Consider the following 18296-nt stretch of genomic DNA (forward strand, 5'->3'; position numbering starts at 1 on the left):
TCAAAATTATGTTGGTAAAAATCCAGCCATATTAAAGGTTGGTGTGGCCTAAACTAGGTGTGATTCCCATGTGATTTTGATGACTTAATGACTTACATGCCCACTATTGAAACTACAAGTGAAACTACAAATTAGACATATCAGTGATCTGAAAACTCACATTACCTAACAAATAAAAAAAACCAATTAATATAATATTATAAAACAATTAATCTAATATTATTATATTTTTTAGAAAATTATATTTATTTTAAGGAAATATTATGTAAAAACATTATCGAAGTGGAAATCGCGACGTTTGAATATCTCCAGCTGTGATATCAAATCAGATAACAAAGTTTCATTGTAGATGATATTCCCTGTCTTCATCTTTCACTTACCCTTGTAATCATTTTAAAAGTAAGATCAACCCGATTTATTTTACTTGTCGGATCATGACCTACTCCTTTTATTTGTCTCCAAACAAAAAGATCTACTTATCCTTTTCTTTCGTATTATACTGTGCAGGGATGACTATACAAGGAAAATGGTATACTCTTATATCCATTCAGAAATTTTGATATCAAAAGATTTGACTCACTTTACATGGAAGTGCTTTCAACCTGCCTGAAAGACCAATGATATTATTTTCATGTTTTAAATCCGAATATAAAACTGGGCGAGATTTAACAAATCTACGAAGATCAAACTTGACCATCTAGTGAGCTCCAAATTATTATTGTCATCGTTTGTAAAGCTTCGTTGTGTACGTTACGAAAAGATACAAGTCATCACCACTTTGCTACTTTGCTGCTACTTTGCTGTCTGAATAAAAAGATGAAGAGCAAAACAATATCCTGTTATATGTAAAGTCCTATCAAGCATTCAAACACATGAAATCAAAGAAATTTAAGCTGCAGAGCACAACATAACAATTAACATACCATGAACAATACAAGAGACTGAAAATCCCAAGTCTATTTAAATTAAGTGTTTATTTAGGAGTACAGGTACAGTAGTTTCTATGGCCCTCCAAAACCATCCATTGGATCTGATGAAACATACAGTACTATTATCGAAGAGACTATATATTGAATCAGGTGTGGCAGCTGCAAGTACCGCACTGGCAGTTGGGGCCGCACTTGCAGTCGTTCTCCATAGATACATCTGCAGCATGCCTGCTTACACCAAACCCAAATACATTCAATTATCATATCATTCTGAAACCATAGAAATGAAACTTGTAACAACTTGTACACATAACGCAGTACCCCATCTCATAGCTGGTTTCCACAATACCGTCCATCTGGAATCCCTTCTTCTTGCTGTGCAACAAAACAATCCAAACATGGAACGCGCTTAGTCCTACCTAGACTCGAACTCATGACGAGCAGCATGAAATTGGAAGATAAAAAAGAGGAATTTGATAGGAAATGGGATGAAAACGTTTGAGAAAAACAGAGTGGACAACATACGGGCATTGGGTTTTGTCAGCGCAGTCACAATTTGCGCAATCGCTCGACATGTTGGCAACAAAAATGACGAAGAAACAACAACACACTACTTTGCTAGGAACTTTCAAGTTCTCGGATACTGTCCTCGCTTCTGAATTTACGCGCAGACACTCATATATTTATATAGGGCAGGCCAGCACAGGAACGAAGAGGAGGTGAGTCACCGACAGGGAAAATGGAATCGTTCGTTGGGAAGAGTTGCAGGGACCCACCTCGAATGTGACGAAGTCGGCCAGCGTCCTCTGCACGGAATAAAGTAGAGCGTGACGCATACATTTGAGCACGAAAGTACAAGGTACCGCGCAAAATGACGAATCTAACGCTATTATTTGGGCGGGGACCGGGGGTTAAAGTTTCAACATCTGAGTTTATGGTGCGCTTCTGCGAATCAAACATTATTGCGATGCGACATCACCGACTGAGTTTCAACGGGCTCCGTCACTCCAGTGTCCAGGTAAACGTTCAGTGGTTTCCGTAAAAAGAATAATGATGGCCTCAGCTTTTCTAAAGCGACTAGTGGAGGACTGAAGCTGAAACAGGATCACGCTGCATGATGATGCGCAGAGTTAACGGCCCACATAAACCATGATTATAATCTCGATTATTTTCCGGGCTTATTTGTGAATTTTTTTTAAGACTACGCTATTATTTTATTCACAAAGTCATGATTTCTTTATTTGGAATCACATTCACAGTAACCGTCACAATTCACAACTTTGAGGCAGAATCTAGAGCGTCCTTATTCATCATTGAGCTTTGAAGTTTATTTTAGAGTCATTATCATGGGTGAAACATCAGAATTTTAGGTCAGGATTTTTATGTGGCCATGGGCGAAGTTTTCGGTAGAGTTACTTATTTAGAGCAAGGTGACTACATAGAATTAATAGAATAAATAAACACGAAATTATAATTTTAAGTGTTTGAGTTTGTATAATTAAAAGGTTCAAAAAATTGTTTGAGACGTTCAAAAGATTTCGAAACATTATGGTCTTATAAAAAATGTTGTCATTTTATTTGGGTCAAAAGACTGAAAAAAAATGTACATAGAAAGAATGTTTTGTTAGCGTTTTGAGAAGCGAATTATAGATGTGTAATGATATAGAAGTTTTTCAATATTGAAAACGTGTAATGATAAAGATAACTTAAGATAAGCTAAGATAACTTATGATGGTAAAGATAAGATAAATTAGAAAGAAAATCGAGTTACATAAATAAAAAATAATTTACAACCATGAAAATTAGATTTCATATTTTATTTTCTAATAACATATATTATTTATCTTTCATAAATATCTAATTCACAAAAATAGAGATCAAATAAAATAATGATGATTGAAAATAAGTTAAATTTATAAGGAAATAATTTATTTTCATAAACAAATATGAATTAAATTTAAAAATTTCTTTAATTATAATTATAATTAAATTATTTTTAGTAAGAAGAAAATTTAATATTATTGAGAAAAAAGGCTTATTTTACAACCCAATATAAATGGATGTGTAAGTATGTCTCTCGTCCATTCACTTTAAAATAAAAATTATGTTATAAATAGAAAAATAATGTCAGTTATAACAAAAAAAAATGAATATGAGCTATAACATGCTGTAAAATAATTAGAAGTAAAAAATGTGAGAGTAAGATGTTTAAATCTTATACTTTTCAAAACAAATTCAATAAAAGATTTAAATAAACTATTTGATAATCTATATCAACTTCACATATATCTATATATAGAAAAAAAATCATTAAAATAAAATATTTTAATGTGGTACATAGAAAAGTATACAATGTGGGTTATCAATAAAATATTTTAATAAGAATTAATATTGACATACACTTAAAAATATATTAGTAAAATAAAATCATTTTAATTTTTGTGATAAAATGTCTGGATGCACATGTTATGTAAAATATTTTAATGTCAATTACATATATATTATATATCATTTTAAAAAAATGTGTATATCAGGAAAAAAGAAGTTTTCATGATTAAAACTTTTATTTAGTCCTATATATACTATATTTAGCATTCAAAAATACAATTTAATCAATGGAAATTAATACATTGTGTTTTGCAGTCTAAAGAAGTTTGCAAGTGAAGAAATTTGATCCCATTAATCTATGCTCGTATATATACAGACACTAAACTTACAACAAAATAATTTATTTTTATAGACAAAAATAATTAAATTTAATAATTTTTTTTAATTATAATTAAACTGTTTCTAGGAAGAATAATATATATATATAAGGTTAGATTTGTATTACTTTTGGAAATCAAGTTGTAAAGCAGTTGTTAGAAAATATATTGACCTTACTCCACCACAAGTGAAATTAAATCTATTGGCTAGTATAAGAAGACACTAAATTTCGATTAAAATAAAATAAAAAACAATTGATTATGGAAAAGTCATATGGCAATGAGACGACATGCTACGATAGAAGAACAACATAATATCCAAGTAAGGTATCTAAAGATGTCACTAGAGTAGGGTCCTTCAGACTAGTACCAGCTAGCACAGAGGGCTTGAACTCACATTGAATGTGTCTCTATGTGTGCCAAGCGAGCATCCATCCTCTCAAGACATGAATGTTGTTGCCACTAGGCCTTATCGATATCATTAAGAAGGGAGATTATGTCATTCCCATCCTCATGTTTATCTTTTAACAACCATTGTGAAGGGTCTTCAGTTGTTAGTGTAGCGTGATGGAGTGCATATATTGGTTCCTTCTTCATCTAGTATGAGTAGGGTCAAGAAGCCAATGACAAATGTCCTCCATTAATTATGAATCTTAGTGGGCCTGACGGTCATGAGAAAGATTATTCTCAAGTCAATGTATCTCCTCTGGAATGTTAGCAGAGGTCACTAAATGATATATGAAAACCACTTCTTCGGCTTGGATCTGGACATATGACTGCCCTTGTTGGCCATGGATGTCAACCCCTTTGCGACTGTGCAGCCGCTGATGCGACATTAAAGACACAAAACAAAGTAATCTTGCACAGAGCTAGGATTATAGAAGTCACCAACACCAATACAACCTACCAATCAGCTACCCCCATCCCTCCTCACCCTCCCTTAGCCAGTGTCAAGACATGCACCAAAGAAAATTTCGAGAGTGCTCACACCCCCTACCCCCATGACAACCAAGGACCATATATGAACCAACACCTAGGACCTGCGCTTAGCATAACCAACGAGTGTCCAAGCATACCCAAAGATAGGAGCATAGGGATAAGCCGAGAAAATAGTGCATCGAGCTAAGGATAAGATATTACCCAAAAAAGCAACCGAGGAATGTCAAGACCAACCGACACCTCGTCTTTTAAAAATGAGAACAAGAGCCAGAAACCTACTCTATGCAATGCATCCAAACACCCAATGTCCCAACCTATTTAACATAGTCTAATTTGTCCCAACCTATTTAACATAGTCTAATTCAGGCTCAAGAGAAATATCATTTCCCTCGCCCCTAGTATGATATCGACCACCCTTAGTCATCGAAAATAAAAAGAAAAAAAAAAACAGAAAAACTATATAAATCTGAGTAGCGACAACATTTTCAACTTGTAACTCCATCTCTAAAAGCAACTAAATCTCATCCCATTTAAACATCCCGATATGACTGATATAACCCTATAACATAAATAGAAATAAAATCCGCAGGCGAAGATGTAACACGATCGTGACATAAAAGTTCACCTTTTTACAAAAGAGTAATGAAACGTGGATTTAGAATAAGTTTGCTATAACGCCAAGAGTATAAGACTTTACACACTTCGTGCTTGGGAGCCCTCTTAATTACATTGGGGTTTTTTGGAATGGCGAACACCTTCTCGACTTCCTTTGCCGAATAGTTATACAACACGATCAAAAAATAAAATTAACATAACTATATTTATTTCTAAATGTAATTTCTAAATGTAATGGCGGATCTATTGACAAAGTTTCATTGTAATGTCAGATCTATGAACAAAGTTTCATTGTAGATATTATTCCCCGTTTATCTTCATCTTTCATTTTCAGCTATAATCATCTAAATAAAATAAAATTAGCCTGCTCCTTCTTTTGTCTCCCAATAAACGATTTAGTTATCCTTGTGTTTCGTGTTATACTGTGAAGCTATAACGATATCAGAAAAATGGTATCTCATCCACTCAGAATTTCTAATATCTGTCTTTTTCCTCGTTTTAAAAACGGTGATGTTATCACTGAAGGAATATTCTATACACTGGTTTTGATTTAAACTAATAATTTTAGATTTATTTTAATATAATATTAAATTACAATTATGTTTTATTATTTAAATTATATATGTAAAATTAAGTGTTTTTAAACATCATATGATTTCTTTTTAATAAATTCATTATTGATAATGAAATAGAGTATTAGATAGATATTAGCTAACGGATATTGCATTTAAATCAATAAATAATTTAATATATAATTTTCTAAATATTTATAATAAATGATAATATAAATAATATTAGTTATATAACATTAATATTTTTTAATTTAAATTATATTTAAAAAAGTTTAAATACAAATTATAATTAACATTTATATTAATAATATATTTAAAATTTTATGATAATCATGTTCAAACAACAAGCATTAACATGAAATGTGATTAATCCGAAAAATATTATTAAAATTTAAAATAAAATTAATATAAATTAGTTTAATTATATAAATTATTTATAAAATAAATATAATTATTTTTATCAAATTAATAGGTATATTTATTTTAGAAAAACATCTTCACAATTTTAATTAGGTAATTTTTTAATAGAATTTCTAAAATTATAATTTAATTATTGATAATCAGTAGGTGGATGGTAGATATTTAAATTCAATTGAATATTCTAGAATATTCATAGTAATATACACAAATCAAAAATTGAGATTCATCTCCAAAGTAGTTATTCACTTTTTCCTTTCTAATTAAATTGATTAATTAAAAAAGATGTCCTAAGAATACATGTCATATAGATTAGTTATGGTTTTTTTAGTATATGATATTGATAAGCCATGGTATTGTAAGAATCTCCATCGTTAAAACCTCTTGTTCCATGTTTTCTTAAATCTGTATAAGTTTTAACTTATATATTAATTTTTTTATTATTTAATAATAATAATGTAAAATCAAGTTAAAATTTAGTTAATTTGATGATTTTTTAATTTTAACAAGGAGAGATGTCTCGGATATGTCAAATCACCAAATTTTAAGTGCAGTATCTAGAAGGGGCGTGGAAATATGGCATCGTGGCGATGCTATCAAACTAAGGAGATCAAATCCCAGTCTTGCAACTTTGGATCTATCGCTAGGTCATTTGTTGGCAACAAAGGCAAGATCGAGCAAGAGCATGGAAGATGCATAGAATAGGTGGTGTCCATATTCAAATTTTTATGCCCTCCCAGACGTGGATCCAGTTGGAGGATTCAAGCATAATCCCATATGTACGATATGGGCCACTTTCCCTCCAGATCTGAGCTGTAAATAACAAGATTCAGATCATGTCCGCTCAGAGGAGTTCCAAATATTTTTGAAGGATTTAAATGGAAATTCAATCCTTATAGAGGCTTGGCTAGTAGATCTGGTAACAGTGTTGAAAATGAAGGTGCATAAAAAACTAGATATTCTGACCAATATCCAGAACCTCGTTCTTGAGGGAAAATTGCTTCAAGATGCCCTCAATCTGAGAGATTATGGCATCGACCGTAATTCTACAATTATTACAAATTTGAGGTTACAAAGTGGAGCTCCTAGAATGAATAATCCATCATCATCTTCTTCCAAAGGTCTAGTTTCGCTTAAGGATGCAGTGAGAGGGAAAGTTCCCACAACATATCAACAACCCCCAAATCCGACAATTCCAGGTCCTTACCTAGTTGAGAAGATGGAGAAAGCTCCAGATATGGTAATTAACCTGCCTGAGGTAAGTGGTATCTTCATTGTTCTACAATCCAGAGCTATTATATGTTGTTTTAGTGGCTTCTAGCCCAATTCGAAGGATCTCCATCAATGGATCTACCTTAACTCGACTAAAAATCATGATATTTATCTTTGTGTAAAAGGTTTTTTGTGGTTCAATTTGACTCTCGGAAAGATATGGACTATGTATTAAATGAAGGACCATGGTTTTGGGGAAGGACATGTCTCTTTGTCACTGCATGGTTTGCTATGTTTGATGCCACAACAATGGGAGTTACGAAGATGCTGGTATGGGTAACGTTACATAATCTCCCTCTCCCATGTTGGCATCACCAAGTCCTAGAAGGCATTGGAAACTCATTGGGAAGATTTATAAGGATGGATTGGGAAATAATGAAGAAAGGTATTTTTACTTTTCCATGTATATGTGTGGAGATAGACTTGAGCAAAGGTCTACCAGATCACATCCATCTGATCCACCAAGAATTTAAGTGGACACAATGGTTAGATTTTGAAAACATTACTTTTAGGTGTAGGATATGCCAACAAACAGGCACTTGCAAAATCCATGTCCACATGGAAAAAAAGGGCAAAGAAGAGACCACAAAAGCCAAAAGTTTTGAAATTTCCAGATCCACCTCTTTCGGATGATGAAGAGGAAGAAAATGATAAAATCCAGCAACAACCAGAGTCGCAAAATCAACAAGGTTCCCACACTGAGGGAGAACAGACACAGAAGGGACCATCCAAACACGTAGAGTTTTCTTCCAGCCTAGCGATGGTCCAAAGTCCTGATAATCGTCATGGAGAAAAGAGTGAAAGCAAAGGAGCAAGTGGAACAAATTGAACACATGTCTCAGAGAGCCTAGAATCAGACAAAGAAGTTCAAAAAAAATTAGAAGGTGAAGAGTTAGCCATCGTTATGGTCTCTCCAAACTCTAGGGTTTGGCACAAAGTTCAAAAGAAAAAAGGTAAAAAGGAAAAACCTAGTTTAATTGATTTAGGTCTCTTTCGGTAGCATGGCTATAATGAGCACTTCAAGCACATACGATGGCCCTTAGCGACAATATATGAATGCAATTGTGTATCAACAAATGTAACTTTTGTTTTTATTAATAGAAAGTTGTGATTTTTCCTCGGAAATATATATATATATATATATATATATATATATAGAGAGAGAGAGAGAGAGAGAGAGAGAGAGAGAGAGAGAGAGAGAGAGAGCTAACAATATCATTGAAATATATACACATTTAAACTAAAATTTTATAAATGAAATTACTAAGAAAGAACAATGTAGATATTGTTGAATACTCCAAGTTGAGTGGTTAAAATCTTTGTTTTATAAATTTAATACAAACATTACCACAACATATGGAAAAGGGATGGAGTAACACAAGTTTTGAATTAACTAAACCCATTGAAGCATCTTCCACTCAAAAATGATTAACCCCCTCTCAACACTATAATGACAAAAAATTCAAAGTAATCAAAACCAAGGCTTTTCATTGGCAAAATCAACCATAAAAAATAAGTTATCATAAAACTATAGGAGGAGAGAGAGAAATAGAACCCACAAATGGCCATGCTAAGCCCTATACAACCATGTACTTGATCCTGTAGCCATTATAGGACACAAATCCCTTCCATACTTTCCAAAACTTAAGGGGTCATATTGTTAACTCTCAATTCCATCCTAAACCCAAAACCCAAAGAATAAATTTGTAAAGGCTCAAGAGAAACTTAGACTTTAACATGGATAAATCAAAGGCTACCCATATTGGACATTATAAGCAAATAGATAGCAATACAAGCAAATCGAAGAATGTAAGAAAACCAAAAGAAAAATGAGAAAAATAAAAATGAACAAAAAAACAACAATCTCACTTAATCATTTAAAAAGATAACATTTCTTTGTGAAATTGCCAAAAAAAACCCTATATTATAACTAGAATTAAAAAAACACAACCAAAAAACTCAATCTCACTTCACCACAATGACCAAACTCCTCTGGTGTGAAATACTATCACTAAGAAGTTGAGCACAAACCAATAACTATTATGAGAACTTTAACACCTATCAACATAAACATAAAAATAAATAATAAGGGTTCCCTATACCACTAACAAGTGACCCACTAGAAAAAAAAAAATACAAATAAAAGCGAGAAAAGAAATATACCACCAACATCTCTCTAGTATGTTAAAAATGTCAGATGAAACCTAACATCAGAAAAAGATGACAAGATCACCTTCGGGAACAACCAACTTATCACAAACTAATCCACTCGGAATTTTTGTAAGTTATCAGATACCACAGTGGCACAACCTGCTTCTCACTCTGTTCGTGCCCACCCCTATATACGGCAGGCGACGACCGGAAAGAAGAAGAGTGGATCACCCACGGAAAGTATGGAATCTTAGCGTCCGAAAGTGTGCCACAGACGCACCTCGAATTTGAGGAAGTCATCCAGTGACTTAAAGTGGAGCACGCACTTCATCTTTATCACCAATTGTGACTTTGATGTATAGGGTATTTCCTAAGGAGACGAACGTAAAACTATTCTCTCTGGGGTTCAACATCTGGTTTTTTTCCGCCCTTTACTTCCTATCAAAATTAAGCATTATTGGAGTGGAACATCCCAAAGGTTGTATTTTAACTCTTTTTACATTTTCAAAATGTTTTGGAAACATATTTCCAATGGATAATTTTGTCCGAAATTTGATAAAAATCCGTTTGAATCGGACATAATTTTTTTTTTTTTTATCTATTAGACTAACCTAAGTACCCACGGGGGATTTGAACCGGTGACCTATCGCAAGGAGTGCCTTAACAGCGCACCCATTCACCGTCAATCCAAAGCCCTGTGGGCTTGAATCGGACCTAATTATCACATTTAATACATCACAATTTTCTACTAGAATCTCTAGCATCTTTCCTAATCATTAGGCCTTAGAGTTTATTTTGGGTCATTTTTTTGGAAACATTTTTTCCCAAGGGGGAGATTTTTCGAACTTGTTTTTTTTGGAGAGACACACTCAGGGGTATTGGAATTTGAGGTAAAATTCTTGCTCTTGTCCAATAATGAATGTTCAGACTCGAAACACTTTTTTGAGGAAGAATTGTCTGAAGTAGCAAAAGAGTTACCATTTTTCATTGAGATATCAGAAACTTCCACACCATTACCCATCTTCACTTGTTTTGCTGCTATATTTCCTTGATCTTTAAGAGAATTAACCTTGTGCTTTGAGAAAAATTTATCCTTTTGAAGATTGGTCTCGTTTCGAAGAAGGAGGAACCTCCTTAGAAATTGACTCTCAACTGCAACACCATAGGGGATATCTGGGAACTAGGGAAAATCCTCCCCTCTCCTAGATAAGCGAGTGATAAAGTATATATCCTCCTCAGTTGGTCTATACCACAACTCAGGACCAACACGGAAAGTTTGTTGCTAGACATTCCATCGGCGAATAAGATTTTCCAATAATACCGAGTGCACATTCAGGGATGTACCCTCCTCATAGTATTTGAGGAGGCCTGTATTCCTCAAGAGAACTCGAGTCGTTGTAGTAATAGGGTGAGGGTATAAATCCCTCTCCCTCTCTCTGACCTGCCATGGTCAAACCATATTGTATGGGTCTGCCTCCTACTCCTGTTGTTGTAGTTGCCCTGTGATAATGTCTCTTCTGCATGATTGACATATAAAATACATTAGCCTCATACATAAAATGCAATTTTTTTAATTAAAAAAAACATGTATTTATAACTATGGAAGCATAACTTTTAATATATAAAAAAATAGTCGGTGTGCTCAAAACACGGTAATGCACCGCGTGTGATTTCAACTTTAACTGCACTAGTAACGGTGCACACATAAGTATCACACACCGATGGTGTTTCAGATATGTAACTTTTCATAGCGGTGTAACATACTTATGCACCGGTGTTGATGTTTCATCTTTGCTAGTGCGTTATGTTCATGCACCGAAATGTGGTGCACCCTATAATTTTACAGGACACATAACTAATGGTGCGAGCCCAACAAATTGAGCGCACTATGCGTTGATTTTTTGTTGTTTTTGCAAAAACAAAGATGAATTCAACCTCATTTGAAATTCTAATCCGCTAGAAACTTAAATTAAAAAGAAACATGGAGATTATCTAGACATTTGGTCATGGGGAAGGAATTATGGACATGTAATGGAGATAAATAATTTTTCACATCATTTGAAAAAATTGGAAACTCAAACAGTGAGCACAACACTGAAAGGTGGTGAGAAAGAGAAGCATCGACGTTAGGGTGCTTTCACATGGAAAGAGTGGCACTAGTTCTTCATAGCTCTCTAGCATTGTAGATGGTGAAAATCAAAATTACGATCGAGAGGGTTTTTTTTATTTAACCCTCCCCCGGTGCACGTCTCAAAGCGCATCGGGGCAGGCTATATCCAAAAGCACCAAGTATTTTTTTTAAAATTTAAAATTATCATGGTGATTTATTAAGACACACTAAGGCTTTACATTACTTGGAACGCACTAATGTTGTGGTTTTACAATAGCACCAGTCTTTTTTTAGAAATTAGAAACCGTCTATCGGTACGCTTTAAATGATGCCCCTAGGCGGCGCTATACATTTACCACACCAGGATGCCATTTTCAAATAGCATCAGTACGTTTAATATATGGAGGATTTTGGTGCTAGAGAATATTCAAGAATCGGTGCATTAGGGTATGTAGCACACTGTGGTTTTTATTTTTCAAGAAAAAAATATGTGGTGCACCATATTTTATGGAACTCTGGTGCCTGTATTGATAAAAAAGCACCAGTATGTTTTAGTAATTTTGACTAATTGTCAAGGAAACATCTACTAAAACATCCACTTGACCGCCTCCGCTAGTGACCTCCACTACAAACATATTTTTGGGCTATTTTTATAGGGGCCTCTACAAAAACCTCCGCTAGAAGGTCTTTTCCATGTAGTGATTTTTCTTTCCTATTTAGATTATGTAAAATAAATATATATTTTTATGTATTTATACGTAGTTTATTTAAAGTAGACATGTCTTTATAATTTTGGTAATAATAAGCGATAACGATACATAATATGTTATGCAACCAACTCACAAAATAGAAGAAGAGATAAATCAACGAATTTAGGCAACCTCCTTTACATTACACAAATGAACAATTCTTCAATGGGGCACAATAATAAAAATATGGGGACTACATGGGCACAACAATACAATAAGGGGGTCACACTAATAACAATAACGGTCTACACTAATAGTATAGGGACCTAACATACTAAGGTGTTGTGTGTGATATATTATTAAAATATATCCTTTCCAGAATGATCATTGAATGTCATGAGCCTAAGCCATATACATCATGTCATTGAAAGTCACGATCCTAAGCCATATACATCACGTTGTCAGTTTGAAGGACATCAACAGTATGATACAACAGTGATATGAAAGGCATGCCTGCAAGTTTTCACGATGTTTGGTGTGTGATTGTTAAGACCCATGAAACCATAATCTGATATATTTTCTCTGTACCACTACCTTCTAATTTCAATCTTATTTTACCATTTGAACTGGTAGCATTTAATAAAGTATAAAATTTTCACAGTGCCATTTCTGAAATCCATGGCGCCATGTCGGTTTATAGCAGGGACCTATGAGATCCACGTAAGACACCTAGAGTGTGTATTGTAGGACAAAAATTAGGTGTTCTCCCTCTGTATGGCCTCACATGGTCATACCATATTGTATGGTTCCACCGTTTGCTCCTCTTCCTGCTCCTACTCCCTATGTTGACATCTCTGCTACATGATTGACATATAAAATACATTAGCCTCATCATAAAATACAATGATTTTTTATTAAATGAAAAATGTATTTATTAATATCGAAACATAACTTTCAATTTAAAAAAAAAAAGACATCAGTGCGGCAAAAACACAGTCCTGCACCGACATTGGTGCGCTATAAAACACAACCACATTGGCATCGATGCACACATATGTATGGTACACCGTTGTTGATTATAAAAGTTAAATTTTCATAGTGGTGCATTATACTTATGCACCGGTGAGCACATATAACCTTTTTGCACTCGTACGAAATGTTCACGTTATCGAACGCACCAAGCTATAGTTATATTTATAAATATTATTTTTGTGGTGCGTTTGGTAAATATGATCGCACCGATGCCAGAAGAACATATTAAGAATGCTGCATTAGTGATGGTGATTAAGAGACATTTGTTTGACTTTCAAAAAGACTTGGCGATGCATTTTTTTTCCTATTTAGATTATGTAAAATAAATATTAAATATTTATTTCTATGTATTTATAACTAAATTATTTAAAGTAGACATGTCTTTATCATTGTGAACATGATGTAATATTAGCTAGGAGAAATGTGAAAATATGAATTTTAGTGACTATCTCATGATAAGTATGTGGAAAAAATAATATTTTTTGAGTTGTTAATTAAGAAATAATCAAATATATTATTTGTCAAAACTTTATATCTAATATAGTATCATTTTTGTATTATTTAACTCATATTTATTATTAAAAAGAGTAAAATTCAAACCACTACAATAGAAAATAAAGAACCAAAATATCATCAAAATGTTATATCTTTATTACTAGAAAAAAGTTCACTTGCCTCTTTAACGGACAACTTCTAATAGAGCAAATCCCCAATTACAAGTAACTTCACAAGTCTTATTTTCCATTTTTTTATTCTCATCTTTAGAGAGAGAAATTTCTAATTTAAATTGGTAAGAGTTTCTATAAATATTAAATTTAAATTGCTTGAAAATCCGTAACTTTAGTAATTAATTGAATATTATAAAAATAGAATTTTTTAAGTTGTTTTAAATCTAAATTAAATGTGCCAAGAGGCACTCTATAGCTCAATATGAGAGAGTTGTTCTCATGTACCGTTACATTTAAAAATAGTAAAATAATAATCTAAATTAACAAATTAACAAATTAACAAATAGTAATTCTCCTCTCTAGAATGAAGGATGGTTCTGTTTCTCACCAAGTTTTTCACAAAAAAACTCACACGAAACAATATCTTGATGCTAGTTCTCATCATTTTCCAGCACAAAAAATTGGTGTTCTTAGCACTCTTGCTACCCGTGCTCTGAGAATCTCTGATGAGAACCACCTGGGGCAGAAGAAATCCCATCTTCTTGAAGTTTTTAAAAATAGTGGGCATAGCAGATCTCAAGGCCTCAAGGCCTTTCAAAACGCCTGTAAAGGATTAAGGGTTAAAATTGCTCATGTTGATCCTATCTCCAAGGTTCATCTCTTGTGTATCCAAGGGACCACGTATAGGATTGTCCATATCCTTACAAAGAATAATGTTTCTTCTTCCTTCAAACCTCTTAATACCATTAGAAATTCTCTTGGATTTGTTAAAGACCCTCTCAACCCTAAGGACATGAAAGGTGTCTATTTGATCCCTTATTCTTGTGGGATTCCCTACATTGGAGAAACTGGTCGGTCCATTAACCAGAGAATACATGAGCATCTTGTAGACATTAGGCACAATATTTCCTGCTCGTCAGCTCTAGGTGAACATGCGAAGAAATCCAAGCACCATGTCTACAATGAGGACTCTAGAGCCATTTCTAGGGTTGATCACTTCCACCATAGGAAGCTTAGAGAGGCTATCGAGGCATGCTAGCAATATCAACAGGGATGATGGTTGGAAATTGAGTAAGAGCTGCATTCTAGCCCTCTCTTCGTGATTCCACCCCCTCTCTCCCCTTGTTTTTTTGTTAAATTATTTTTTTTTGATAAATTAAATTTTTTTATTAAACTTATTTTGGTAAATATTTTTTAACCCTTGTAGTATTATAAATACATTAAGTTATTATAATTTAATTTATTTATTAAAATAAATCAAGTCTAAATTTAATTCAATATTATTTGTATTAATTGTAGAATTATTTACTAACTTCTTATTAACATTTCTGAACCCCTATATTTTTAAATTTTTGCAATATAAAAAATTAATTTAATTAATATATTTAATTAAAATAAATAAACTCTCAACAACTACTTTTTAACTAAATAATATTTTGTAACTAATTCCTAACAACTTATAATATTATTTTAATAATTATTCTTAATATATTTTAGATTAATATATATAATTAAGATAAATAAATCCCTAATAGTTAATTTATAATTAAATAAATAATATTTTAGTTTTAAAAAAAAACATATCAAGCAATTTATAATATTATTCTAGTTACCTTAACAACTAATTTACTAACGGCTAGTTTCCAATGGCTAACTCTGGGAAATGATGCATCCATGTTATTTATTCTTGAAGATCCATTGATTTTTTCACATTTGTCCTTATGATGAACCACATTAGTTGGTTTGAAAGGTCCACCAAATCCTAATGATGTGATTAATCTGAAAGACATTACTATTTACAATACTTCAATTTACATCTTAGTATTAAATAACTTTATATAGAGATATAAAGTAACCCAAAGTTAAAAAAAATAAAAATAAATAGATAAATAAAATTAGCTTTTATTATGGGGAAGAAATGTAATGAGTAAAAAATATAATTTACTTTTAACTACATGAAAGAAATGTAAGTTATCCACTTGACAAGAAATAATATTATTGATATTACATTACGTGTAATTCATTCTACCTTCCATTTACATGTGATATTTAAAACGAAAATATATTTTAACAAAAAATATTTTACTATTAACCATAATTAAAATATTTCAATGTCCATATTAAATAACATAATTTTATATATACATTATACAAAGAAAAATAAAGTTATTTAAATTGAAAATTTTCTTAAATTTTCACTTTAGTGAGAAAGATTGAGAGAATTCTTATTCCATTAGTAGTTACATTGAATTGGATATTTGTAATGTTTTCAATGTTTAATATGAATTTGACATGTAATATTTTAGAAAATATTAATAAAAAAGTAATTAAAGATAGAGGAAAAAAATATGAGGGGTCATATTTTATCATTTTAATGTGGAAAACGTGAATTATAAATAATGTATTTCAATGTCAAATACATATATACTATACTAGCCTACATCCATCTTAATGCGGGATCTACCAAGGGCCTAGAGGGATCAAATATATTTTCACTCTCTTTTAACTCTATAATATGTTTGCATCTCAACAAATTTGATCCCTCTCGGCCCTTCGTAGATCCAGAGTTAAGATGGATCTAGGTTGGTTATAAAAATGATTACTTGAGTTTCTTGAATTTTATAAACAAATACTGAATTAGTTAAATTTTATTTTTGAACAATTTATTATCAATAATATTTTATATTAAAAATTGAATTAGTTGCACATTTTCATCTTATTAATAACTACCTAGATTACTTTTTCATTGTGAGTATTGAAATATTTTACTAATTAAGTTAGATTCAATAACAATGAACTATCTAAACAATAAAAAAATATTTATCGTAATTTTACAACCATAGTTTCAACCACACTAAACTTTGTAATTTGTAAAAATATATTTGCATTTTTTTTACAGTAAGTCATTTTGCATGCAATTTCATATATAAAAGTTTGATATAAGTTCACTAATACATAATCTATAATAGATATTATTTCATAAAAATAAACATCATAATGATAATTATCTAACAAACATAAACATCATCTAAGATATAGATTTGAATTCACTACCATCATCTAATTATATACACCTCTAACACATATAAACATCATTAAATAGCACATAAATCTAATAATTTAATAGGGCATGACCATCATGATCATGTCTAACAAAACACAAACATTACAATATAACATCATCACCACATATCCTCATATTAATATAAATATCATGTTAAATAATCGCCATCACATACACATCTATCTTCAAGAACATTAAATGAACATATCTAACATGACCTAATAATATACTCATCAAAACCAACATATAAATCAAGTACATAAAGTTTAACATGAACGAAAACATGTAGCGCATATCTATATATATATATATATATATATATATATATATATATATATATATGCTAGCCTGGGCTGTAGTAGAAGATGATGGATGGTCAACTATTGAATCAACATCTTTCGAACTCAGTTGAGGTGGAGGAGGAGGTTTCTAGTTTGTAGTAGAGGATGATAGATGGTCAACTATTGCCTCAACATGGTCTATAAAACTCTGATGTGGAGGAGGAAATGGTTGGTATTCTCTTTCAAGAGAAACATAAGGTGCATCCTCTAGCTCTAGTATCTTGTCATTGGGTGACTAAGGAGGAGGTGTACCACCAAAAGTATCAGTAACACTCCAACAGGCATGATCTAATTAGGTGGTACTACCAGAAGCATCATGATCACCACCCTCATCATCATAATCATCATCACCACCCTCATTTGATGTATCTGTTGTTGCATGCCATGTATCCCTCGACACTGCCAGTTCCGTACTAGCTCTGATGATATGACTCATAAGAGACATCATCTCACGCATACAGTCCCTATACTAATCCAAGAACCTAGGATCTGCGTTTATATATCGAGCCCTCACAGGGTGGACTCCCTCATCAACCAAAACTCTGGCCAATATGTCACAATAGTCCATCGAAAATCGCAGACGAACCCTATGTCTCGGGACACCCACATCCCCCTGAGGATGTGCCTAACCCTCTTGTGCCTTGCCCATCTACTCATCTCCTCTATCTGGTGGGGGAGGAGGCATGTCCGCATTGAATCTGCCGATTTCTACAAAATATATAGTACACAAAAATAATTAGACAATTTCATTAAACAATTTAATAAAACAAGTTAAAGAATGTGATAGAATAA

The 18296-nt window shown here is 32.4% G+C and overlaps 1 protein-coding gene across 1 annotated transcript; it reads right to left on the reverse strand.

Annotated features, from left to right (window-relative positions):
* Window positions 1–939: 939 nt before the first annotated feature.
* Window positions 940–1609, reverse strand: LOC149230561 (metallothionein-like protein EMB30). Its single transcript, XM_089376076.1, has 3 exons — window positions 1455–1609; window positions 1251–1304; window positions 940–1157 (listed from the first exon to the last, which is right to left on the reverse strand). Exons 1-3 carry the CDS (start codon window positions 1502–1504, stop codon window positions 1076–1078), a joined length of 186 nt encoding a protein of 61 aa, XP_089232202.1. The 5' UTR covers window positions 1505–1609; the 3' UTR covers window positions 940–1075.
* Window positions 1610–18296: the final 16687 nt, after the last annotated feature.

Source organism: Pinus tabuliformis, chromosome J (genome assembly GCF_031772625.1).
Source record: "Pinus tabuliformis cultivar Carrire ecotype Pingquan chromosome J, CPIR1, whole genome shotgun sequence".
Taxonomy (NCBI): Eukaryota; Viridiplantae; Streptophyta; class Pinopsida; order Pinales; family Pinaceae; genus Pinus; species Pinus tabuliformis.

Coding starts and splice junctions, on each gene's coding strand:
- LOC149230561 (XM_089376076.1), bottom strand. CDS start 1,504: ATGTCGAGCGATTGCGCAAATTGTGACTGCGCTGACAAAACCCAATGC. Junction 1,305..1,454: donor GCTGACAAAACCCAATGCCC/GTATGTTGTCCA, acceptor TTTGTTGCACAG/CAAGAAGAAGGGATTCCAGA. Junction 1,158..1,250: donor GAAACCAGCTATGAGATGGG/GTACTGCGTTAT, acceptor TGGTGTAAGCAG/GCATGCTGCAGATGTATCTA.